The sequence below is a fragment of the Sus scrofa genome, chromosome 14, assembly GCF_000003025.6.
Source record: "Sus scrofa isolate TJ Tabasco breed Duroc chromosome 14, Sscrofa11.1, whole genome shotgun sequence".
Classification (NCBI taxonomy): Eukaryota; Metazoa; Chordata; class Mammalia; order Artiodactyla; family Suidae; genus Sus; species Sus scrofa.
The window spans coordinates 124,935,393-124,961,169 of NC_010456.5; the positions used below are offsets into that span (position 1 = coordinate 124,935,393).

General features: G+C 46.2%; 1 protein-coding gene across 35 annotated transcripts in view; it reads right to left on the reverse strand.

The window, feature by feature from the left end:
* Nucleotides 1-25,777, reverse strand: part of ABLIM1 (actin binding LIM protein 1) — a 348,912-nt gene that overhangs the window by 175,582 nt on the left and 147,553 nt on the right. For 13 of the 35 annotated variants that reach the window (XM_013983755.2, XM_021073377.1, XM_021073371.1 and 10 more), the window contains exon 1: nucleotides 23,986-24,123. The exons of 13 other annotated variants lie outside the window; for them this stretch is intronic. In XM_013983755.2, coding sequence (XP_013839209.2) covers nucleotides 23,986-24,109 — 124 coding nt within the window. In that variant the 5' untranslated portion in view covers nucleotides 24,110-24,123. Of the gene's footprint in view, nucleotides 1-21,932; nucleotides 22,579-23,985; nucleotides 24,126-25,777 lie in introns of those variants that run through there. 9 more of the 35 variants (XM_021073364.1, XM_021073374.1, XM_005671475.3 and 6 more) reach the window with 3 other exon arrangements.

Sequence of the window (25,777 nt, forward strand, 5' to 3'; positions counted from 1 at the left end):
GGGTTCGATCCCTGGCCTTGCTCAGTGGGTTAAGGATCCGGTGTGGCCGTGAGCTGTGGTGTAGGTCACAGACGTGGTCCCGAGTTGCTGTGGCTCTGGTGTCGACCTCTAGCCTGGCAACCTCCATATGCCGCAGGAGTGGCCTGAAAAATGGCAAAAAGGAAAAAAAAAAAGAAAGAAATACAGTCAAGTACAGACTTACATTAACAATGTGTCAATTTTGATCCATTAACTATAACCAAAGAATTATATTAATGTAAGATGTTCCACATATGGAAAACTAGGGTATGGAAACTCTCTGTATTATCTTCTCAAATTTTCAATGAATCTAAGACTGCACTTAAAAATAAAAATGCAATAAAATAAAAAGACTTGCAATTATCTCTCTGCGTCCCCATTCATCAAGCCTAAAGTTCTTTACCTAGTTTCAGAGATCTTCAATAACATGGCCTAAGACAGCTGTTCAGATACCTAAGAAGGAACACCCTTTGCTGAGTACCTCTCACTGTGCTAAGTGGTTTCAAACGCAGGCAGGCCAACACCAAAGACCACACGCCAACATCCTCTGCTGTCCATTCCCGTAAATACACACAGCCCTCTTCAGGGAGAAGGCCTGACTGCTTCCCGGTCTTTCGCTTCATCTTCCCTTCACTCTCTCAGGCCTGGTGCCTCATTTGGAATAGCTTCTTTCCTCACCTGCTCAAGTCACACCTGACACATGGGGCCCAGCCCATGTCCTGGCTCTTCTCCGAAGCTCTCCCTATGGCTTATAATGATAACATATTTTATTCTTGGAATTTCCGTTGTGGCTCAGCAGGTTAAGAATTTTAGAAGTAAGATTTAGAAAATGTGGTGGCAGCTTTATGCTTGAGTTCATTGGAGAATGAAATGCCCAGGAAAGTTCAAGCAAGAAGCATGTGGCTTAGAGGAGTCTATTCTGGGAAGGGAGGTGACCAGCTGCAGTACGCTGAATGCAGCCACAGAAGCAGCCCTGGCAGCAGAGCCTGCGGGGAGGGGGCGGGGGGGGTGAGGTTCCTCCTATGATCTGTCTCTTTAAAATGGCAGAGACCCTCTCTGACATCAACATCATGAATATTTTCTCACGTCAATCTCCCAAAGCAATAGAAATTCGAGCAAAAATAAACCCATGGGACCTCATCAAACTGAAAAGCTTTGGCACAGCAAAGGAAACCCAAAAGAAAACAAAAAGACAACTTACAGAATGGGAGAAAATAGTTTCAAATGATGCAACTGACAAGGGCTTAATCTCTAGAATATATGAACAACTTATACAACCCAACAGCAAAAAAACCAATCAATCAATGGAAAAATGGGCAAAAGACCTGAATAGACATTTCTCCAAAGAAGATATACAGATGGCCAACAAACACATGAAAAAATGCTCAACATCGCTGATTATAAGAGAAATGCAAATCAAAACTACCATGAGATACCACCTCACACCAGTCAGAATGGCCATCATTAATAAATCCACAAATAACAAGTGCTGGAGGGGCTGTGGAGAAAAGGGAACCCTCCTGCACTGCTGGTGGGAATGTAAACTGGTACAGCCACTATGGAGAACAGTTTGGAGATACCTTAGAAATCTATACATAGAACTACCATATGACCCCGCAATCCCACTCTTGGGCATCTATCCGGACAAAACTCTACTTAAAAGAGACACGTGCACCCGCATGTTCATTGCAGCACTATTCACAATAGCCAGGACATGGAAACAATCCAAATGTCCATCGACAGAGGATTGGATTCGGAAGAGGTGGTATATATACACAAGGGAATACTACTCAGCCATAAAAAGGAATGACATAATGCCATTTGCAGCAACATGGATGGAACTAGAGAATCTCATCCTGAGTGAAATGAGCCAGAAAGACAAAGGCAAATACCATATGATATCACTTATAACTGGAATCTAATATCCAGCACAAATGAACATTTCCTCAGTAAAGAAAATCATGGACTTGGAGAAGAGACTTGTGGTTGCCTGATGGGAGGGGGAGGGAGTGGGAGGGATCAGGAGCTTGGGCTTATCAGATACAACTTAGAATAGATTTACAAGGAGATCCTGCTGAATAGCATTGAGAACTTTGTCTAGATACTCATGATGCAACAGAAGAAAGGGTGGGGGAAAAATGTAATTGTAATGTATACATGTAAGGATAACCTGACCCCCTTGCTGTACAGTGGGAAAATAAAAATAAAATAAAAAAAAGAAATAAGAATAAACTATCAAACACTTTGATGTTTTAAAAGCAAAAAAAAAAAAAAGGCAGAGACCCAGAAAGAAATATTGGGAAGATTAGTATAAACATAGAGTAGGCTCAGCAGGTTAAGAACCCAACATAGCATCTGTGAAGATGCTGGTTCGATCCCTGGCCTCGCTCAGTGGGTTAAGGATCCAGCGTCACCATAAGCTGCATCTGCAGCTCAGATCCAGCACCTCTGTGACTGTGGCACAGGTGGGCAACTGCAGCTCCGATTCGACCCCCAGCCTGGGAACTTCCACATGCTGCAGGTGCAGCCATAAAAAGAAAAAAAAAAAATGTTTTCCTCTCCTCCAAATCCTAAAGAACTAAATACCCGTGTTGTCACCCAGCACTTAATTTTCTCGTTTGGTGTTATTTTGCTTTTGTTTCACAAGGTATCGTTCCTGACCTTAGAAAAGCATAAGGTCAATTCCTCCAAATTTCTGGGATACTTCTGATTTCACATATCAAATAACCCGAATTGTCCTTTCTTACCATCCAGCACCACTGTTGAGGCATCTCCCACGTGAAGCTACTGATTGCTGACCTTACTACATAGCACCATTCTACTACTGTAACAAAGTATAATTTACTAAACTCTTACTATGTTCCAGGCCCTGTAACTGATTTATGCCCGCCATCACTGACGATCCTCACCACTGCCTTTAGGGGGCGCCCTTTTATTATTCGTGTATTGTCCAGGAGGACTCCACCAAGGCCAGGAATTAAACACCTTGTTCAAGATGACACAGCTAGGAAGTCTGACTCCAAAGCCCACGCTCGGAAGCACCGGGTGGGGGGATTTCCAGAGGAAAGTTTTATCCAGCAGAGGAGGAAACCAAGCTCGTGCAATGCACTAAATTCTGATTACACAGCTCAGAAGCGATGAACATCCAGCTGCGTCATAATCCCAAAGGTAACACCTGCTAGTAAATAAGCAGATGGGAAATAACACTTCAGATATAAAAAGCCATGATTCCAGGCTGCAGCAATTTATGGGAAAAAGAACACGTACAGAGGAAGGGTAAGAGAACTAGGAAATGCCACCCGCCATCTGGAGGACCCTCCCTGCAGCCTCCACCCTGAGCTGAGGCCTGGCTTGGAAAACCATCTCTGGTTGGGACGGGTCTGGGTTTGCAATCACAAAATGATAAGCTGCTGGTAAGCTGGGATTCTGCTTGAATCCCCAGAAGTATCCTAGTCTGGGAGTCCACCTTTCAGAGAGACTGCTTCCTTACCAAGAATGTGTTCTTCGCTTCTGCATTAGTTGCCACTGAATTGTAAATACACATCAGAGAGATGTGTTCTCCTCCTCCTACCACTTCTCCCCACCTCCTATCCTACTCTTTCTTTCTGCTAGAAGGGGACTCATATTGAGCCAAGGAATCGAGAAACTCAAGAGTTTAAATAAATGCATAGAGTGCTTAATTTGCAGTTTACCTAAAAGTCCATTTCCTGCTGCGGCAAGTGGTAGTTACTTGAAGCTACACACTGTTACTGTGTCATTAGTTGTCCAAAACGATCCTTCTCTTGAACTGGCTTCCCCGACCTAATTTTCTTATACCGTGTGAGTTTGGTAATTAAGATTATTACTCAGCACAAAACTTTGGGCAGTCTTGGCACAAACACTCCCAGCAGGCTGTAGGACGCCTCTGAGCTAGCTTCCTGCCACGTGTGGCTCTCCACTTGTAAGCAGTCCCGATACTTGCTTTGCTTTTTCTGAGGCGAGGCACCTGCTCTCCCTCCCAGCACAAAAGACACCGTCAGCAAGGGGTCAGCTGGGATCCTGATTATAGAAACAGCTCAGGCTCAAATCCAGTTAATCTGATTCCCCCAGAAGGCAAAGAGGTACTAGGATCCCAGCAATTCAGCCAGGAAATTTCCTCCGTGTAAATCACATGATGCTTCTGCCCTGCTGTGCTACACCTGCCTTCACAGATGAAGGTTAATCTTAGAAAGGGACTTAACGTAGGCTTGGTATCTTATCCTCCTATTTCTCAGAGGGACTCTCTTTGACACACCTTTAGGTTGAGATGACTCATGGAGGCAACACCCTTCTTTGACCTCCCCTGGCCTTTCTCTGCTGGCACCTAGTAATTTAATTCCAGAGCACAGTCATTGGTTTAAAGCCCCACCTCTCCTTCTGAACAGTCATCTGAAAAGACCATGGATTAGGAGTTAGGAGACCTGACTCCCAGACCTGCCTTTCCTACCACATGCTCCACTTCCCCAAGACTGTACAGAAGGGCTAGGAACCCCTCACAGAGCAGAAGTAGAGACAACCCCTTCTAGTAGTAAGGTTATCTCTTCGAGGGAGCGCCCACAGTGCCAGGCCAGTGCCCAGATGCCCACATCAGCTGAATGTGAGGGAAAACTGCCACTCACCTATACAAGCAGGCATTTCTAGCGTATGCCCCGAATCCCTTCCGAAGTGTGACATGGCCTTTTAAGGTCACACAGGGATCTCAAGTTGTCCCTGTACCAGCAATTCCATTTAGACACGGATCAAGTCAAACAATTGGGTTTTAGCCTGAACCCTGCTGGCAGAACATCACATCTCTCTGGACCGCTAGAGAGCACTGATGCCCAGATTGGGACAGACCGTGGTCCCCTTGGCGCCATTTACGGGAAGGCGGGTGACGAGAGAGGGTGGCAGTCTTTTTGCATCTAGGCCTAGGGTCCTGGGATGGAGTTTAGCTTAGGCCTGGTACCACCATTGCCTTCTACCCCCTAATTCCAAATCCAGACACCTGAGAGGGGTTTTAAAAAACCAAAGAACCAAGATATTGGTTAAAGTGTCCTGCTGAGGTAAAAACTGAAGTCTGATCATAGCATAAGAAGAAGCTTCCCAGCTGTGTTTGCCTTTTTCTTCTTCTTCCTTTTTTTTTTTTTTTTTTTTTTTTTTTTTTGTCTTTTTGCCTTTTCTTGAGCTGCTCCCATGGCATATGGAGGTTCCCAGGCTAGGGGTCCAATCGGAGCTGTAGCCACCGGCCTACACCAGAGCCACAGCAATGCAGGATCCGAACCGTATCTGTGACCCACAACACAGCTCATGGCAACGCCAGATCCTTAACCCACTGAGCAAGGGCAGGGACCAAACCCGCAACCTCATGGTTCCTAGTCGGATTCATTAACTACTGCGCCACGACAGGAACTCCTGGGAATTACTATTTAAAAAAAAAAAATGGTACAGCCACTATGGAGAACAGTTTGGAGATACCTGAGAAATCTATACATAGAACTTCCATATGACCCTGCAATCCCACTCTTGGGCATCTATCCGGACAAAACTCTACTTAAAAGAGACACGTGCACCCGCATGTGCATTGCAGCACTATTCACAATAGCCAGGACATGGAAACAACCCAAATGTCCATCGACAGATGATTGGATTCGGAAGATGTGGTATATATACACAAGGGAATACTACTCAGCCATAAAAAAAGAATGACATAATGCCATTTGCAGCAACATGGATGGAACTAGAGAATCTCATCCTGAGTGAAATGAGCCAGAAAGACAAAGACAAATACCATATGATATCACTTATAACTGGAACTTAATATCCAGCACAAATGAACATCTCCTCAGAAAAGAAAATCATGGACTTGGAGAAGAGACTTGTGGCTGCCTGATGGGAGGGGGAGGGAGTGGGAGGGATCGGGAGCTTGGGCTTATCAGTCACAACCTAGAATAGATTTACAAGGAGATCCCGCTGAATAGCATTGAGAACTATGTCTAGATACTCATGTTGCAACAGAAGAAATGGTGGGGGAAAAACTGTAATTGTAATGTATACATGTAAGGATAACCTGACCCCCTTGCTGTACAGTGGGAAAAGAAAAAAATTATAAAAAAAAAAGAAGCATTTTAGACAAACTGATGAAAATGGTTAATATGCATATGGTACTTCACAATTTACAAAAGGCACTCAAATATATTTCCCCTAATCCCATCAACCTCTAGTTAACCTCACTGAGCACTGGAGGTGTCAGGGGACTTGCCTCAGGAGTGATGAGCTGGTCTGGCTCTTGCCTGCTCTCAAGTGCTGGCCCTGCGTGGCTCTGCCCAGCTGTGTGGTCAGTGACTTCACCTTAATAGCCTGAAATCAACCACGGGGCCGGTATTTACACCATGGAAATTGGCAAACTCTACAAACTGGGGCTATGCCCTGTGCTCGCTCACAGAGCCTGTTGGTAAACATTCACCAGCACACCACTGTGCCCGAGGTTTCCTGCTAATAAACAATAACACTTTTAATTCAGGTGGTAGTAAGTTTCAGAAACAAGGACTTGAACCCTTTCTGAAATGGCTTTCCCATCCCTGCTCTGTGACACCTTCCCCTGGGTCTCTCGGGAGTCTGCACACCCTCGAGGAAGATGAAAGCAAAGGACTTGTGCTCACAGCATCCACCGTGCAGAATCAGACATGATCTTACACATCATGGAACTACTCTTTAGGCTTTTAGGTTCCTCCCAGAACCCCAGTTCTGGTTCGTTCAAGCTTTCTGTGCAACCTAACTTTGCCTGGTGTTATCTTTGCAAGAGAAGATGAATACATATAATCTCTACTTGTCACCTGGCCAGGTATTTTCCTAGGCATCCAGGTGACAGAGAGCATGACCCTGGGTGGCTGGATCATTCTCTCATTAACTTCAGAGGTTCACCTGCTGGAGTGGGAGAGAAGAGACTATTTCCTGAGGTTCAGCAAAGCTTAGACCTAGTGAAGTCTAACACTGGAAAAGGAAAAAGATGTTGGAAGTCCAGCATGGCACAGAGGAGGCGGGGAGAGGACAGGGAGAGACATAAAATAAATATCTCCATTAAAACTCCTAAACGCAATCTCCCAACACACAAGAAATAATTTTTTGTCCACAGAGTCAATGAATACTGAGCAGGTGAGAGCTGCTGTGTGTGCCCTGTTGTTCCCAGCTCTGTGGGGACTATGGAGAGAGACCACCCGTGCCATCCCCAGTTATGTGCGCGGCACACACCCTACCTGGGGAGCTGATCAACGCAGAGAGAAACTACTCGAGGGCTGTCCTGGGAGGTTAAGACTAGAGCAGAGGCAGGGACAATACGCTAGAAGAGAGAATCATGCAGAAATCTGGGACAAATAGCTAGACAAAGTTCCAGGGAGGAGGGAGTGGAATCTGACACTGCGAGGTGGGCAGCAGGGAAAGGGTGACGAGGTGCGGATGGCTCAGGGAGCAGGTACAGCAGAGCCTGGAGGTGGGAGAGCCCGGGCACATCTGGGGACATGGTGAGTCGGGCGGCCTTCTGGCAGGGGTTCCGTGGGCAAGAGCAACCGTGGCAGCATTTCTCCTACTACATTTGCGTTAACTCCCAGCCCCTGTCCTCAAAATGCTTACAGTTTAATAGGGTAGGTTAGATGGAGGGAGGTGGAGGAAAGGAGAGAGACAGACAGACAGACGGCGAGGGAAAGAGAAGAATGTGAAATGATGAGAGAGCAACCAGAAACATTTTTCAAAAAAGAAGCATCCTTTCTGCTGGGCCTTTAAGGAAGGGGAGGAGGGCAGGATTTAAAGGAGCAGGAAGGCATCGTAGACAACGGGGAGGGGGCTGGGCTGGGGACCATTAAGACACCTGGTTTGGCTGAAATACACAGGACGCAAGGGCACCATGCATGGAAGAGAAGACATTGAACCAGGTTTGTTCTGCGCCTCCTTGAAGGACAGGCTGAGGAACAGACTCTAAAGGTTCCTCATCTCCCCCCAGTGAGAACTTGAGATGAGACATATCACCAGGGTACAGTCTGGCCTCTTTCTTAGGAGCTGAGTTGGGACTATTTCTCAGCTCACAGTGCAGGCAAATTGGGAGCCTCACTATGATATGATGGCTTTGGGGGAGGGTCCCCCTCCCGGGGTGAGAGGGTCCAGGGAGGGTCCCCCTCCCAGGGTGAGAGGGTCCAGGCCCGATTCCAGTCAGATGGACCTGATGCGAATCTGGGCTTCATCCCCTTAGCTGTGTGATCTTGAAACAGGTTGTCCTCCCTAAGCCTCCATTTCCTCTTCTGTAAAATGGGAATACATCCTACGCCAACACGTAGGAGGAGAAGTGAGTTAATGGATACAAAGTGCACAGCACTTTTCCCGACAGCTAGTGAGTATTTACCAAGCAGAAGCCACTGCTGTTCTTGGGGTGTTTCAGCCAGGAATATGGTGATTCATCGTTGTAAGGGCATTGATCATAAATAAATGCCCATGTGCTCCACCTAAAACTCAAATATGCTGAATTTCTGGCTCTACTATCTTCTGTGACTTTTAGCCAAGGACACCTGATTTTCTGCCGTGTAACACCTAGTGAATGTTTAGTGCACCCAATGCATCTGATAGCTCTCAGTGTCAACACCATTTCAGTTTAACCCACAGGGCTACAAATAGCAGATTTTGTTCTATAAGCTTTATTGAGAAGTGATTCACAGAGCATAAAAGCTGCCCATTTAAAGGGTACAATTCAAGAGTTCCCATCATGGCTCAATGGGAATGAATCTGGCTAGCATCCATGAGGACGAAGCTTCAATCCCTGGCCTCCATCAGGGGGTTAAGGATCTGGTGTTGCCATGAGCTGTGGTGTAGGTCGCAGACACGGCTCAGATCCAGCATTGCTGTGGCTGTGGCATAGGCTGGCGGCTACAGCTCCAATTCAACCTCTAGCCTGGGAAGCTCCATACGCCAAGGGTGTGGCCCTAAAAAGATATAAATAAATAAATAAATAAAGTTTACAATTCAGTGAGAATTGTGTGACTGTCACCACAACTGGTGCCTTTGGTATTTGGGGTACATTTTCATCTCCCCTAAAGGGACCCCATACCCACTAGCAGTGTCACTCCCCATCCCTCCCCTGCTCAGTGTTGCGTCATCACTCATCTATTTTCTGTCTCTATCGATTTTAAGAAGCAGGCTTAACTCGTATCCGTTAGTCTCAGCTTCTCCACATTTGCAGAGCCATCAGAAAGAACAACTCTAAACACACACACACACACACACACACACACACACACACGGATTTTCCAACACCCTTTACGCATCTGACACTTTACGAATGCATGGAGTCCTCCCCACTAAGGTATACGTTTGTTTTTCAGCCACACAGCCCCACCCTGACAGATGTCCTCATTATCATTTTCTTTCTGTTGCTCTCTTGAGAAGGAGCCCATCTGAAGGGGGGGAAAAATTGAATGCGATACCATCAGACCCAGTTCACATCTCATGTAGGAGTTTTCACAAACACAACTTGCGTGGCGGTATATCAATAGCAGTGTCGGCTGGAGATTGCCAGAAAATGAGGAACAAGAGGATGTGCCTGTAAGTAACTGGTCCCTCACTAAAGAGGCCACCAGGAAGGGTTTAGGGGACAGTTAGGAAGACAGCACGGATGGAGTTCCCATCGTGGCGCAGCGGAAATGAATCCAACTAGGGACCACAGGGTTGTGGGTTCAACCCCTGGTCTTGCTCAGCAGGTTAAGGATGCAGCACTGCCGTGAGCTGTGGTGTAGATCGCAGACGTGGCTTGGATCTGGCATTGCTGGGGCCATGGTGTAGGCTGGCAGCTGTAGCTCTGATTTGACCCCTCGCCTGGGAACCTCCATATGCTGCAGGTGCGGCCCTAAAAAGAACAAAAAGACAAAAAAAAAAAAGAAAAGAAAAGAAAAAGAAAGAAAGAAAGCACGGAGTCTGTGTCTATCTTGACACCCTGTGTGCTTTTGACTCATTTGCTCAATCCCTTTGCCACACAGCCACCAGAATGATCTTTTAAGGACAATTCAAGCAGATCACAGTCTTACCAAGTAAGACCTCCGAGTAGCTCTTGCTGCAAGAGCAATTCAAAATGTCCTGCTGTGGCCACGGAGCCTGCCCACCTCTCTGCCCCTTCTTATGCCCTCTCTGCTTTGCTCCCAAGTTCCAGTTCCTGTGACTTCAAGATCTCCACCTGTCCTGTCCCTTCCCAGAAGACTCATCCCCCAGGCATTTGCAAGGCTGGCTCCTCCTCTTCTGAGCTCCCCTCAAGCGGGTCACAGGCCACCTCTCCTAGAGATCTCCTGGGACCACCCAAAGCAAGGAGACCTCCCTGCTATGCCAGCCTCTGCTGACTTGCTTTATGCTGAGTTTCTTTCTTTCTTTTTTTCTGTCTTGTCTACTACAAGGTAACTGCATTGTATTCCCAGGGTCTAACACAGTGCTGAGGTTGGTGCTCCATAAATGTATGAACACTTAACTCTAGCCCGGTGTTCTGTTTCTTGCGCACAGCAAGAGACTTTGGGTGAAGGTGAAAGTTGGTTAAAAGCTTCGGGTTCACTCACAGTACCTATCGATGCAGGAATTTTGATGATGTCAGTAAAGTCAACTAATGACATTAGAGGCAAGACTTGCTTCAGTTTCTGACTCAGAAAAAAAGCAGCTACAAAAGCTGAAGGAATGAGCTTCCTGGTGGACCAGTCTCAAATCAACTCTGGCTAAGCTGCCCTTTCAATGAGAATCACACAGAGGAGCACAATTTCCAGCTGAACTGACCCCGGGGAGGAGTAGAGATGGCATCAGAGCCTTGGAAAAGCTAAGCACGGTGTCCCCAGAGTGGGACATGACACGATGATGGGGAAGAGCCAGCAGGGACTCTGCAGAGTGGGCGGACAGCTTCCTCTGCGAGAACCTGGGGCAGCCCTGGCTTCCAGCCTCAGCCATTTTCAAACAATCATTCTATCCGCCAGCAGAGTGGCTCAGTGGCAGCATGCTGGGCCCATTAAAAAAAAAAAAATCTTTCTTATAAGATTGTTCCAAAACCATTCTCAGACATCTCATTTCATTCCACAGCATCAAGACAAACTAGGACCATCAGCTTGTTTGCCCAGGGGATGTGGGCCTTGAGAACCCAGCCGGTAGACTCCTCGGTGACATTCTTCTATTACAGGACAGGAGGAGCGACTGGCCACAGGAAGCCACTCACATGATCCCGGCGCAGGGTGGCATGACAAAGGCTTCCAAGGTCTTGCTCCGTGTGACATAAACGGCCAAGACACTGCCCAGCAGAAACGGGGGTTCCTCAACTCACCCGTCCCCAGCTGTTCGCTTACCTGGGTCCTGAAACTGATCCAATCACTGAACTCCATCTCAACTGTACTCAGTCCAGAGGGATAATAGCAGTAATAGCAGCAAGAACAATTACAGAGGTAATTGCTCTTGCGAGGTGCTCGGTATTATTTTCAATGCCCTGCAGGTATTCATTGATTCAATCCCCACAACAACCCTATGAAGCTGGTACTACTGATAACCCTACTTTCTGATGAGGACACCAAGGCATGGGGTGGGGGTAGGGGTGGGAGCAAGGCGTGTGATTTGCCCAAGGTTGCACTATTAGTAATTGTGAGTGGAGCTGGGATTTGCATCCAGGTGGGGCTACAGAGCTCCTGCTTGTAAACACAACTTGTTTCCAGGCAAACCTATAGGATCCTGAAGGCTTACGGGATAATCTTACAAAGGTACCAGGGGACATGGAACATTGTACCACCTGAGCCAAATAAGAAAGAGAGGGACACATCCAGAGAAGGGCTTCACACATGCAGACTCCGAACCTGTCTCTACTGAAAATCCCAGCTGAAGGCAGTTTGACTGCCTCTCTATCCAAGCTACAAATTTAATTCTTCTCACCGCCAACATCTTTTCCTTTACCTCTTTTATTGTTTTTTTAATTGAGGTATAGTTATTGATTTACAATGTCATGTTAGTTTCAGGTGTACAGCAAAATGACTGTTATATACATTACTGTGTATATATAACATATTCATATGCTTTTAAAACTTCTTTCCCCGTATATCACTGCCTACATCTTAGTTTTATTTTCTCTGCAACGGATTTGGGGCTATTTCCTTGGGCTCTGGGCTATGCACCTGCTCTGCTAGGTAAACTCTACAGATCAACTGACCTTCAATTTAACATTTATTGAGCTTTTTACACATATATTTAAATTAATCCTGTCCATAAAGATATGAAGAGGGTAATACAGATTGTCTCCCATATGTTTTCATTTTTACTAAAGTTTAAGAAACTAAAAAGGCTTATATGCATAAAAACACAAATGCTGAACTATGTCTAGATATTCATGTTGCAACAGAAGAAAGGATGGGGGAAAAACTGTAATTGTAATGTATGCATGTAAGGATAACCTGACCCCCTTGCTGTACAGTGGGAAAATTAAAAAAAAAAAAAAAACCACAAATGCTTATAAGGCATGATGGCAATTGCCTGCCTCACTCGTGGTCCGATGAGTCCAGCTTTTGGCATTTTTCCTGGTTTTCATCTCCACATTTCTTAGTCTTATGAAATTCGTACTGCTATTCATCTCACTACATTATTATATCAACTCAGCCATTCCCTATCAACACCCCGTTCTTGCTAATATGGCTAAACCACATTTTCAATGAACTGTGGTCAGTGGTCACACTCTGAGAATGAATTATCATTCTCCTCTGCAGTGCGATCTGTGAATAGATTCCCTTTCTTGTAGAACTTCTTTTTCCTCCCAGACTTCATCATTTCCTTTTCTCCTACTCGCCTAGTTTCTGATCAACAGTCCATCATGGATTTTTTGTTGTGGCTGTGGTTGTTGACCTGCTTCTTGTAGACCTACCCATAATAATTCTTTCCGGGACTCAGACTTATCAGGTAACTTATCAAGCCTCCCCACCTGGAGGGGTGTTCCCAGTGCTATTTTCACTGAAGAAGTTGAATCTCACACAGGTGAAGAGCTTGACTCCATGTCCTCGGGAAGTGGCAGAAACGTGATCCATCCAATACCAAGCCCTGCATCCTCTCCCCGGCGGCACCGCCTCTGCCGGGAGAAGATGTGCAGGCTGTGGGCTGCATGACTCCAGAGGGGGCCACTCCCATGCATGGGGGTGAGAACCGAGCCCTGGAGGGACCACGGGCTCTGTCAAAGAGGGGCCTCCCCATCGCATCCTCAAACATGGGCCCTGATCGTCTTCCACCACACTGTGTCCCCATCCCGGGAGAATCGTATGGGGTACTCTCTGGCCTAGAGAGCTGGCTTCTTTGCCTACTTTTTTTTTTTTTTTTTTTTTTTTGGCCCACTCTCAGGGCATGTAGAATTTTCTGGGCCAGGGATCGAACCTGTGCCACAGCTGTCACCAGAGCCACAGCAGTGACAGTGCCAGATCCTTAACCTGCTAAGCTACCGGGGAACTCCTTCTTTGCCTACTTGCTAAACAAAGCCACCCCATCAGAACTGCTTCCCTGTGGTCCTGGAGCTTCCCCTAGGGGCCTCTCCATCATCACTGTTCCTTCCAATGGCAAGAAGCCACTCTTGCACTCTTGTTTCAAAGTTCAAGCTCTTTTGAGTCCTGCTGCCTCTTGCAGAGGTGCCTCTGACTCAAGATAGGAGTAACAGCAGACACGCCCAGAGCAAAAGAAGTGTCATGCCTTTCCTGCTGCATAAAAGGCTTTCCATAGCTCACCTCTCAGACATTCCAAGGGAGGGGTGACCTCTCTACAAATCTCCCGCATTATAGTATTTCTTGATGTTCTTAGATAGGTCAAAAGTGAATATGATGTAGCACATGATGCCCAACCAATGGAGGTGAAAAGCTGTTGCATGGATGATGGGTCAGGTGTCACGGGACAGACTGCCCACGCCCTGAACTTGTTCTCCTCTTTCTAGCTGACATGCCAATGCAATTCTGTCCCAGATGAGCACGGGGACAGAAGATGACGCAGAATCAAAGGTGAAATTCTTCTAAAAGAAAAGTAATCCCAGAAATATCAGGCTTAGCTGCTAATGAGGCCTGAATGGGGGTTTCCTTTGGACTTTCTGCTGAACTTCAACCACACAGCATTTTACTCAACTCAACAGCTGGGTCGGTTCTTAATTGTATCAAGCACCCCGCCCTAAAAGATGACACCAAGTTCTGGTCAATTTTGTTTAGGATAAAACGATCACTAAAAGATTCTGAAATTAGTCTGTCAAAACTTTTCCAGTTGCAAGGGAAGAAATCCAACTGAACCAACAGGTATCTATTAAGCATGAGTGATCAGGAAGGAGACATGGTTCTCCAGGAAGGTAACTTACTCTGTTTTCATTCACTATGACTTTAGTTAGTGTAAATGTTCTACACCAATGGTTTTCAAACTTTGGGTCTTGACCCAGTGGAACAGGAAACCAGTTCAATGGATCATGACCAGCTTAGTTTAAAAAAAAAAAAATAGAAGAAATTGGAAAAGAGCAGAGAGTAAAGGTAAATATCTTTTCATGTGACTATTTTAGCCATGTATATGCATTAAGTGCACAAGTCTGGAATCGTGACATGTGAAAACATACTTATTATCATGAGTAGATTTGATGAGCACTGCGGAGAGCCCCAGACCACAATCAGAAGGCCCTTTGCCCACAGGCATGTTTTGTTTGGACGGCATGAAGATTTCTTTAAAGAGAACGTTGAATCATTTGCCACCATTTAAGCAAAGGGAAATGGTACATAAAAACTCCTACTTCTAGTCACTCTTGGAAATTGGAAATTCTGGACACTCAGCCCACATTCCTTCATACCTACGTCTGTAGGAAACAGGACAGAGCAACAGAGTGGCTCCTTCTTTAGAGAGGACCATGCTGTCCAGTTTGTCCCAATCTCTATTCATTTAGGTCACCTGCATTATCCTTGGAGGACACAGTATGTACAACCTCTGGTTCTAACCATCCTCAACTCAACCTGACCTGCAAAGCCCTCCATTGACCCATCCTCATGGTCACTGCAGTAGATGTGACCAATAGTACTTCCTGCCAAACTAGCCACCTGCATTTCCTTCAATGCTTCTGTTTTGCCATTTGGAACACCTTTCTCTCATTTTCCCTTTATCTACTTGTTGCACTCCTATTCATCCTTCAAAGCCTAGACTGCCATGACCTCCCAGCAGGATTAACCATTCCCTGCACCACAGTCCCATATTACTTTTCACGCTGTATCATAATTATTTATTTCTGTGTATATATTCCTTGCTAGGAATGTGAGTGATTTCCAATCAAGAACTACATTTTATTTGTTTCTATATCTAGATTGCTTATCTCTTATTAGGTTCTAAATAAACATTTAAACAAGAATAACCATCTCCCCCACATCATTCATCCACTTGTGAGTTTATTCAACATTCACTGAGCACTTACTATGGAGCAGATACTGTGTAATGGATACAAATTAAATTAAATAACATCACTAACCAGAAGAAATTAACAGAACCCCTTAAGATCAATCTTAAATGCTCTCTTTTCTGTAAAGCCTTTGCTGATTTATTTGAAACATTAATTTTTCCTTCCTTTGAACCTCACAAGAATATTGTTTGTAGCCTTTCTAATCACCTTGTGTTGCCTCTATTTTTAATCAGTATCCTCACCAGCATTTATTACTTGTAGGTGCAACTAGAGTGTTGACCAAGTTTTTTTTTTGGTCTTTTTAAGGCCACATCTGAGGCATATGGAAGTTCCCAGGCTAAGGATCAAATTGGAGCTGCAGCTGCCAGCCTACACCGCAGCCACAGCAACAATGGATCTGGGCCACATCTGGACCCACACCACAGCACACGGCAACACTGGATCCTTAACCCACTGAGCAAGGCCAGGGATCGAACCCACATCCTCATGGATATTTGTCAGGTTTGTTACCCCTGAGCTACCACGGAGATTCCTGAACAATTGTTGAACAACAACAGAAAGAAGACAGCTAGAAACACTCTAGGTTTTTAGCACCATGTTTAGCTCCTCAAAGACCAATGAGATGGTTGTAGCCTTTGTGAGCTAGGAGAGCTCCTGAAACTATATTTACCAAAGGATTCCAAAGAGGTCTTTGAACCCCAGTGAAAATACTCACCTAGGAGTTCCCATCATGGCTCAGGGGAAACAAATATGACTAGTGTCCAAGGACACAGGTTTGATCCCTGGCCTTGCTTCAGTGGGTTAAGGATTGAGTGTGGCTGTGGCTGTGGTATGGGCTGGTGGTTGCAGCTCTGGTTCAACCCCTATCCTGGGAACCTCCATACTCTGTGGGTGCAGCCCTAAAAAGACAAAAAAAAAAAAACTCTCCTAACCCTTGGAGAATCAGGAATGATGGTTACAGAATGGCACACGTGTGCCCTGAGTCCCTGCCTTCCCCAAGCCAAGCTGAGCCCCAACTCCTTCCAGGAAAAGGCGCTCTGTAACTTCCTCCCACATCCACATGCCCACCCTCTGCACACACAGTGTCCCTACAGCCTGCAATCTCCTGGCTCATCCAGTCCCACAGAAGGTCGGCTTTATTATGAACTACAGCTTCATTCTATGCTGCAGGACAGTCAGAATGAGAACCATGCTCTGGGCCTCCCCTTTGTCAAGATAAAATTTGCAAAGGGAATGGAAAGGTTACTTAGATAAAAGTTCTCACGTGTCTGCCTGGAAGGCTGAATCATTTTGCCCACGAAAACCATGGATTACCTAGACAGTAATGGTGTCGTCCCTGGGCCACGAGCAGCAACATCACCTGGGAACTGCTAGAAATGCAGAACCCCAGGCCCTTCCTCAGACTTACACGGAATCAAAACTTGGGAAGAGAGTTCAGAAATCCATGCCAAATCCATGCTATGTCCATGGCATGCGGAAGTCCCCAGGCCAGGGATCAAACCTATGCCACAGCAGTGACAGTGCTGGATCCTTAACCCACTGCACTACCAGGGAACTCCAGAAATCTGTTTTACAAGTCTCCAGGTAGTTCTGATGCCTGCTAACATTTGAGAACCACTGCCCTAGACACTAATTTGCCTGAAAGACAGTATCGGAGTTCCCCTCGTGGCCCAGAAGTAACGAACCCAACTAGTATCACTGAGGGTGCCGATTCAATCCCTGGCCTCACTCAATGGGTTAAGGATCCTACATTGCTGTGGCTGTGGTATAGGTTGGCAGCTACAGCTCCAATTCGACCCCTAGCCTTGGAACTTCCATACGCCATGGGTTGGCCCTAAAAAGACAGGGGAGGGGGGAAGGCAGCATCTTCACAGTTAAGTATTCAAATAAGTCAGCTTGTTGATTGTAATGGGATACAGAAACTCACCCCTGGAGCCCCCCAGGGCATCCTGGACCATAATAGCATGAATTATGTCTATGAGGACACATGTTTCAGAGAAAAGAGTCATGCATACAAATATCCACCTTCCCCACCACTAACAAAATTCGCCCTTGAATATACGGCTCTGCCAGTTTGGGATAAACATACCTCCCAGTATGAGTCACCACCAGACCTACACACAATGAAATAGGAAGCCGGGCTGGTTTCTACGGTGGTGTGCCCAGATCAGGCTCAACCACAATGGGAAGAAATCCTACACAGCTCACCCATCACTGAACCTTCTGAAAAGTCCTCTGACTCACTAATGCTGGCCCAGGAAAACACTCAGCATTTGGCTTTAGCAGATGAGATGCAAGCAACATCAGGACCCTCTTGCTTCCCTCCCAGGGCTCGTGAATATGATGACACAGACGGGCCCCTCCTCACAGAGAATCAGTGCCAAGATTTTGCTTGTGGCGGAATGACTCTTACCTAGGACGTCTCTTCTGCTTGATTGTGGAAATCAATGTGCTGTTCTTTAAAAGAGGGTTCTGGGGAGTTCCCGTTGTGCACAGCCGAAATGAATCCAACCGGGAACCATAAGGTTGCAGGTTTGATCCCTGACCTCGCTCAGTGGGTTTAGGATCCGGGTGTTGCCATGAGCTGTGGTGCAGTCGCAGATGCGGCTCAGATCTGGCATTGCTGTGGCCCTGGAGTAGGCTGGCAGCTCAGCTCCGATTAGACCCATAGCCTGGGAACCTCCATATGTCATGGGTATGGCCCTAAAAGGACAAAAAGACCAAAATAAAAAAATAAAAAAATAAAGGAGGGTTCTGGGAAGTAGTACAGGTTGTTGTATCCCTCCTGGTCACCTGACCAGGTCATCAGAGGACAAGAGGCAGCACTACCTCTAAGTTGGCCCAGCCTCTGGCTTAGATACTCTCAAGAGCTCTGAGTAGATTTAAGTCACTGGGTTCCTTCTCTCAGATTTCTTTCTACATTCAGCCTTAACTCTAATTGTGAAAACAAAGTGTTTTTTTTTTTTTTCCCTCTTTGGATCAACAATTTTAGACATCAATGAGTAGGTGGCAGAGGGGATTGTTTTTATTTATTTATTTTTTCATGTGAAGTTCTTTTCTGAGTCTTGGCAATGCCACCATCCGGACAACCCTTTGGTGGTGAAGATAAGCTGGATAGAGACATACTTCCTGGTGACAGCAGTTCTATTTCAACTATAAAATCGTAAGAGAAGATCACACTTGGATTTTTTTTTCTTCCTCTCAAATGGAATACGATGAGAAAAGTGGAGCTCCCCTCCCTCCAAAGATGCAAAGTTCACAACCGAAGTCACCAATCAAGACAATTATTCTGATGCTTAAAGCATCGCATCGTGGTGGCTCCTTTAATCAATAGCTTCCCTTTAGACCTCACTTAGGAAATGTCCTTGTCATCGGGTCCCCTTGAAAAACCCAGGCTTTTCAAGATAAGGAAAAATGAAGAGCCTAGACAACTGCGGGAGCAGGTAAGGGTGGGGCATCAGCCATCAACCTGGGAAGCAGGGCTGGCAAACAGAATCTAAGAGAAGCTATTATACCCAGCAGGGGCCTGGAGGGTGACTTGCACGGATGATGATGAATTATTACACTGCAGAGAAGGATCTGTTCTCAGGCTTCCTGAGGAGAGAACAGAAACGGGTTTCAATTACATTAGGCAGTGTGCCTGCGTCTGAGTGGGTGGGGTCCGAGTGAGTGTGGGCTTGGGGAGGAGTGGGATGGGGTGGAAAGACAGATACCATTAGAGCAGCAACAGCTGCAACACTAAAGTTGTTTTATAAGACTGTAGATGAAGTCAACAACTGCTCAGGGTAAGACGGACACTCTTTCTTAGTCGTACAGGTGACGGATTGTTGTTTAATTTCTCTGGTATTTCCTTAGGTGCTCAGAGTAATTCCAGAAGAATTTACAGAAGGGATGGGCCTTTGAAAAGCATTGCAAGGAAAGATGGAAGAGAGCATGGAAAAAAAAAAGAATATACACACATATATGATTGGGTCATCTTGCTGGACAATGGGAATGGCAGGAACATTGGTAATGAACTATAATAAAATAAAATGCTTCAAAAATTTTTTTAAAAAAAGAAAGCACTGTAAGGAAGCAGTACTTGAGTTGGGTCTGCAAATACAGAAAAGGAGAATGTATGCATTTTTCACCAGTGCAGGGGGCAAATGAGTGAGGACGAGAAGGAAAATACCTCTATGATTATTCAAAGAAGCAAGATGATGGGGGACAGGGTGGGGGGTGGGGAGTAAGTACAATTAGCACAGATTTGGGGGCCCAAGAGGCCGCGGTTAAAGATCAGCTCTTCTATCTCTAGCTAAGCGATCTCTGGCAAGTTTCTAAATGCTGTGAGCCTCTTCTTTCTCATCTATGAAGGAGAGGCGTACCACCAACCTTGACAGTTCAAAGATTAGAGACAATGTACGTAAAGCTTTCAACACAAAGTCTGCCATTCAGTATGTTTTCCATAACTGGCAGGTTGAATAATAACATTAAAAATAAACAAACAAGACTGGCTTAGACAGGGGTGGGGAGGAAGTAATTTCAGGGCTTGGGAAGAATCCTCAATGATTAGCAGGAAGCCTCGAACTCTACCTTGTCACTCGTTTAGGTTTTGAACTGGAAATATGATGACATCAGTGTCCTAAGAGGATTACTTTGGTGCCAGTCTGAGGACACGTTTGAGACCCAGTAGGCCACTGTTCTCAGGAGCTGCCAAGCAATAAATACCACCCGCTCATGTGTGCGTGCGTGCGTGCGTGCATGTGTGTGTGTGTTTCGTGCATCTGAATTGTCAGGTGTAGGTGAACATCTCTCCACTAAGCATAAACTAGAATGAGGTTCATTGGGTCCCCCTCTACCTAAAAACAAGCTGGGCCATCCAAGGGGGAGAAAACTTCCAGGAAAACTGAAACAAAACAAAACAAAAATGATGTGTTCAGCTGAAGAACTCTCTTTTCCTTGATGTGACTCCCTCACTGTTAAATTCTTTTTCCCTCAGTGATTTCCAAACCATAAGCCTCTCTTACTAATAAATGAGTGTTGAGAATTCCGCTGTGGCTCAGTGGAAACAAAACCTGACTAGGAACCATGAGGTTGTGGGCTCAATCCCTGGCCTCACTCAGTGGGTTAAGGATCCAGCGTTGCCGTGAGCTGCAGGGTAGGTCACAGACGTGGCTCAGACCCTGTATGGCTGTGGCTGTGGCAGAGGCCAGCAGCTGTAGCTCTGATTCAACCCCTATCCTGGGAACCTCCATATGCTGCAGTGCGGCCCTAAAAAAGCAAAACAACAAACAAACCAAAAATAAATGAGTGTTTACATAACTTAATCTCTAGTATTTATTCTTGTTTTCTCCAATGAAAAGAAAGAATAAATCCCTTTGGGGTTTATTTTAAAACTTGCAATAGAACACACATAAGCGAGATGATTTCAGTTTTTAAATGAGCAGCGTGGGCTCTGGAGTTTAGGTTGATGAGAGTATATTCAGGAAGACAGACATTGGCTAATAAACCACCCGTACTCTCTCCTGTTTCTTTGTTAACAAGATGCAGCAAGGGTAAAATGCCTTGAACACATCAGAACTAATAACCATTTCAAGATTCTCGGATCGATACGTGTCTGCAACTGGAAGTGGACGGGCGCCTGGTTAGGTGAACAGAAGATAATGCGGGTCAGAGTGTGTTGGCAAATGCCCACTCCACACCTGCAGAGGTCTGCTCTGCCAGCAAAGCTTTCCTTCCGGCCAAGTATCAACCCCAAACCAGACAGATACATGGAAACTTTATTCAAGAGAGAAACCGGTGGCACAAACCAGTGTAAACGAACCCACCTCCAAGGGGGCGGGGGTGAGCAACAGGGAACCTGTGTCACCCCTTCAGGATGGATGCCGCCCTGATCCAAGCTCACTCAAGGTGGCTCGTGGCAAGCCCCAGGAGGAAGGAAAGCTAAAGACTCAAATTCCTTTCCGGGAGCACAAGAATGGCGAGACAGAAAGTCTTGGAACAAGAAACACAGGTTCCGACAGAGACCAGCTTGTTTTCTTTTTTCTTTTTTCTTTTACGCCACACCTGTGGATATGCAATCCCAGGCTATGTGAATCGAGCAACTGTGGGCCATAGCCACAGTCACAGCAACACAGATCTGAGCGCATCTGCGACCTACCCTGCAGCTTATCCAACGCTATCCTTACCCACTGGAAAGACCAGGGGTTGAACCCACATCCTCACAGACACTTTGTCAGGTTCCTAACCCCCTGAGCCACAACAGAAACTCCGAAGCCAGCTTGTTTCAACTTTGAGAAGCTACAATGGGTGGGTACCAAGCTCTGCACTGGGAAATTAAAGACAGAAACACAGGGCTGCTTCTGAGAGGCTTGCCATCTAGTGATGGAGCCAGCAGGCATCCACACGCTGTGGGAAGTGCAGACACTTAGCCATGGCCACATCTGACGGGACACAAAGGATGAGAGCTTGGTCCAATTACCTGCTATGTGATTGTAAGCAATTTACTTACCCTTTCTGAAGCTCAGTTTTCTCATGTCTAGGATGAATGCCGGGACTACCTGCTCTCCTGTGCCCTTCTCACTTAAAAGCTATGATGAAATTCCTTTCTTTCCACGGAAGCCCCTGTGTACCCGCCAAAAACCCTGCTTTCCCCTGTTGTTGGCTGAGGTCAGTGCAATCAGGAAGCTGGGAGGCAGCAGTGCAGACTGACACAGACCTCAAAATACAAAAGCAACAGCCTTTAATCAGTGGCTAAGGGCTAAGATAATACTAGTATGTGACCTCTCGGTGGCCTGTCCACAGTGTTCCAGTTAGAGAGTGGCTACTGACTTGTAAAGCAAACATGAACCCAGCCAATCCAACCTTTGGGAGTCTGCAATGACACACAGAGTTGCTATTTGGGGACCACTAGTCTATTCCCCACATACAGCATGTCTGGGGCTTTCATGGAGCCAGGAGAATGCAATCGAAGGGGCTTTTGCAATTCCCCATTGAATCACTCATAAATTACTCATATCGGGGAAACAAACTCAAATCCATTAGCAACAGAAATGAAAGCCAGGTTGTTCCAGCTGTGGAAGAGGTGAAAATGAAGAGATCTGACCTTTATCACATGTCAACATCTCTATCTGTTACTCTGGGGGCTCCTGGAAGCACCCCCAAAAGAGAGGCAACATTATTAGAAGCACCTATTCGCACCAAATCATTTCACTCACTTAGCACTTAGTGAAAAACTAAAGCAAACCAAGTGACTTAAGAAAGGATACAGGAGCAGAACAAATAGAACAGAAAGCTGTTTTTCTTGTCCTAAGGTGCAGCCATAATATAGTTAGCTGTCATGACCCCATTTCTCCTTAGTATAAACCTGAACGGAGTGTCCAGCAATATGGATCAATGAGTTCAGCACGTTCACCTCACATTTATTCCCTGCAGCACTTTAAGAGAAAGTAGATGAAGACAAACCATGAAATGTTCAAGACAGCTCCAAGAGAGCAAGTTTGTTCCTTGGAGAAATTATGTCCACAGACAGAAAAGAGGCAGAACAAATCAAGTTACAAAAAGCAAATTAAATGTGGTACTACCCTAAATCAGTTGAAGGTCCCTAGAATATATATTAAGAGAAAAAAAAAAAGTTGCAGATAAACGATCAGAAATGTCCTTTTAAAATCCTCCCTCCCTCTATCTATCCATCCATCCAATCCATCATCCATCCATTTTCCTGTTTGAAAGTCTAGAAGGACACACACTAACAATGAACAATTATACCTCTAAGAGAGAAGGGAATTGAAGTGGAGGGAGAGGAGGATTTTCCCTTTCACGCTCAGTCTCTTGTGACATTTCACTTCTTATATATTTTATATATACTCAGATGATTAACTCAAACATTGCTGTGCTCTTTTACATAGCCCGATAAATAGCTATAACTCAATCTAAAAGATTTAACTTGCATTTCAGGACCACGCCAGTGCATAACACGGTACACCTGTGCCACATGCCCCCTCTCCTTTTACATTCTTTTAAAGACACGATTTCCCACCTTGACAGGCAACGCATCCTTTAAGTGTCTGACTGATTAGGATGCTGCTGAAAGACAGTATTGTAGGCACACCTGAACCTTTAAATCAGCGCGCTTAAACTTCCAGCCGGTCCCAACTGCTTGGACAGGTCCCAACACAACACACACCTGTAGAAAGACCCTTTCATTCATTACACGTCTTTATTCACTTTTGCCTGGGTGGTGGTAAGGAGGAAGAGGAAGCTAGGACGGGGCAGAAGGCAACTCTCAAACACAACCAAAAATTAAAAGCAATTGCACTTCAAAGAGACCCAAGCCCAGAGCTCGGCGACACTCCGAAATAGGAATGTGCTTCCGACGCCGTGGCTAAATTTTAAAGTTCTTCATGAAGTCAGTCTCCATTCTATGAATCTCGGACCTGACAATACAGTTGTCACACCAAGAATATGTCTGCCCGCTTTCCATGGATCACCCCCATTCGCGGCCAGCCCTGCAGCACACAGGCCAACCTCTGCAGCCATGCAACAGGGATCATATTTATAATTACCTTTCTCCTTCACCATGGCAACCGGGGCCTTTGGCGAGCATCCGAAGGAAACAGGAACAAAGTCAGGAGTGGAGCGCCCCTGGCAAACAGATCGCGCGGCAGAGCGGCGAGAAGAGCCCTGCATCCACTCGCAATCCGGACTTCTTCTAAAATCCCGCCCCATCCCGAACTAGCCGGGCCGCCCAGCGATCACCGCCGACGGTGGCCCGCCCTGCTGGGACGCTGCCCTTCCAGCAACTCCTACAGCTGCCGCTCTAACAAATGCCAAATCACCGTCCTAATCTCTGTCACTGACACCACGTAGCATCTCGCACCAGGGAAAAACGGCATCCAAAATGCTTGAGCCCTGGCCCTCCCAGTCTATAAATGATTGCCAGAAGAAGGGCCAAGGACAGTCGCGACGGTTCCAGTAAGTAAAACTAGTCAACTGTTGCATATTAGTTTTCCTATTAGGGCTGCTCCCATTCAGCTCTTTCAGACCAACTGAACACAGCAATCCTTAGCAAAAAATCATGCTAGCGACGCCTCAATTCATTTGCTTCACTTTTAAGGTCTGGAGGCCTTTTAATGAAAAATGAACAATAGCTTTTGTTTGCCCTGCTGCTCCCACATCCGCCCCCCACCCCCCGCCGCTGAATTTGGGATGGGTGACTGGGAACATGAGAAGGAGCCTGGGAAGAGACATTCAGGATTCAATTCCTCAACGAGGATCAATTCTGGATCAAAGTAAAAATCTGCCTTATCCAGTTGTATTATCCGACTTCTACCTGCTTCTTTAGAGTTTCTAGGTAAGCCCCTCTTGTGTAATGTGGAAGGAGTAACCCCACCCTAAGGCCACAAAGTGAGGGCACACATCACACCTCACCCCTGCACCAGCCTCAGCCTGATCCCGAAGGAGTGCAGAGCCTGACAAGTGCAAGCTTTCAAAAACTATGACCGATCCAGCATCACCATTGAGTCTCTGGGCAGGTGACTTGGGAGGGGGGATCAACCAAGCCGACACCCACCTCACTCTAGCACCTGTCCCAAACATGTCACACACAAACACACACACCACCATGGGAGAAAAGTTGAGCAGGAGACACAAAGCAAGATGCCGCGCTGGGGAGAGCAGCAGATGGCCAGCACATCTTCAAACCAGAATGCACAGCCAGGATTCGACTTTTACTGCAAATATTGAACGGTTTGGGTCTAAGAAGACGGGCCTAACAGAAAGAATGAAGTCAATCAACCTGCCTCATCTTTGATCCGAGTTTTATAGCTGCAGTGATGTTGGGCGGGCTGGGCCTCATTCTTGCTGGTTTCTGCGTAACATGGCAAGCTCAAGCAGCTGTGACATTCCTACATCTGTGATTCAGCTTTACTATTAATAGTCTGGGCGTCTCAGCCTGTAGAAAGGGCTCTGGCCCTCCAACCCCTGGGTCCCCTTTCTATGACACAAACTTGTCCCACAGTCTTCCTGCCCCCACTGCCAGCCCCACAGGGTCCTGTCCTAAGTCAGTGGCCAGCTGGAGTGTAAGCGCCAAAGAGCCTTAACAGCTCTCTAGCCTCCATTCATAAAAGAGCCAAGCATGAGAGCACACAGACCTCAGGTCCAGGGGAGGGTGGGCTCAGAAGCAGAGGCACAAGCCTTCCTCTCTGAATTCCACATCCACGGCTAGAATACACATCTACTCTTCCATCCCTATCACCCTCTACCCTCCAGGAGATGACAAGCAAATTAAAACTCAGAGAGCCGGAATTAGTTTGGTGCTGTGAGCCGAGCAGGTGAATTTCTTTATTATATTTTGCT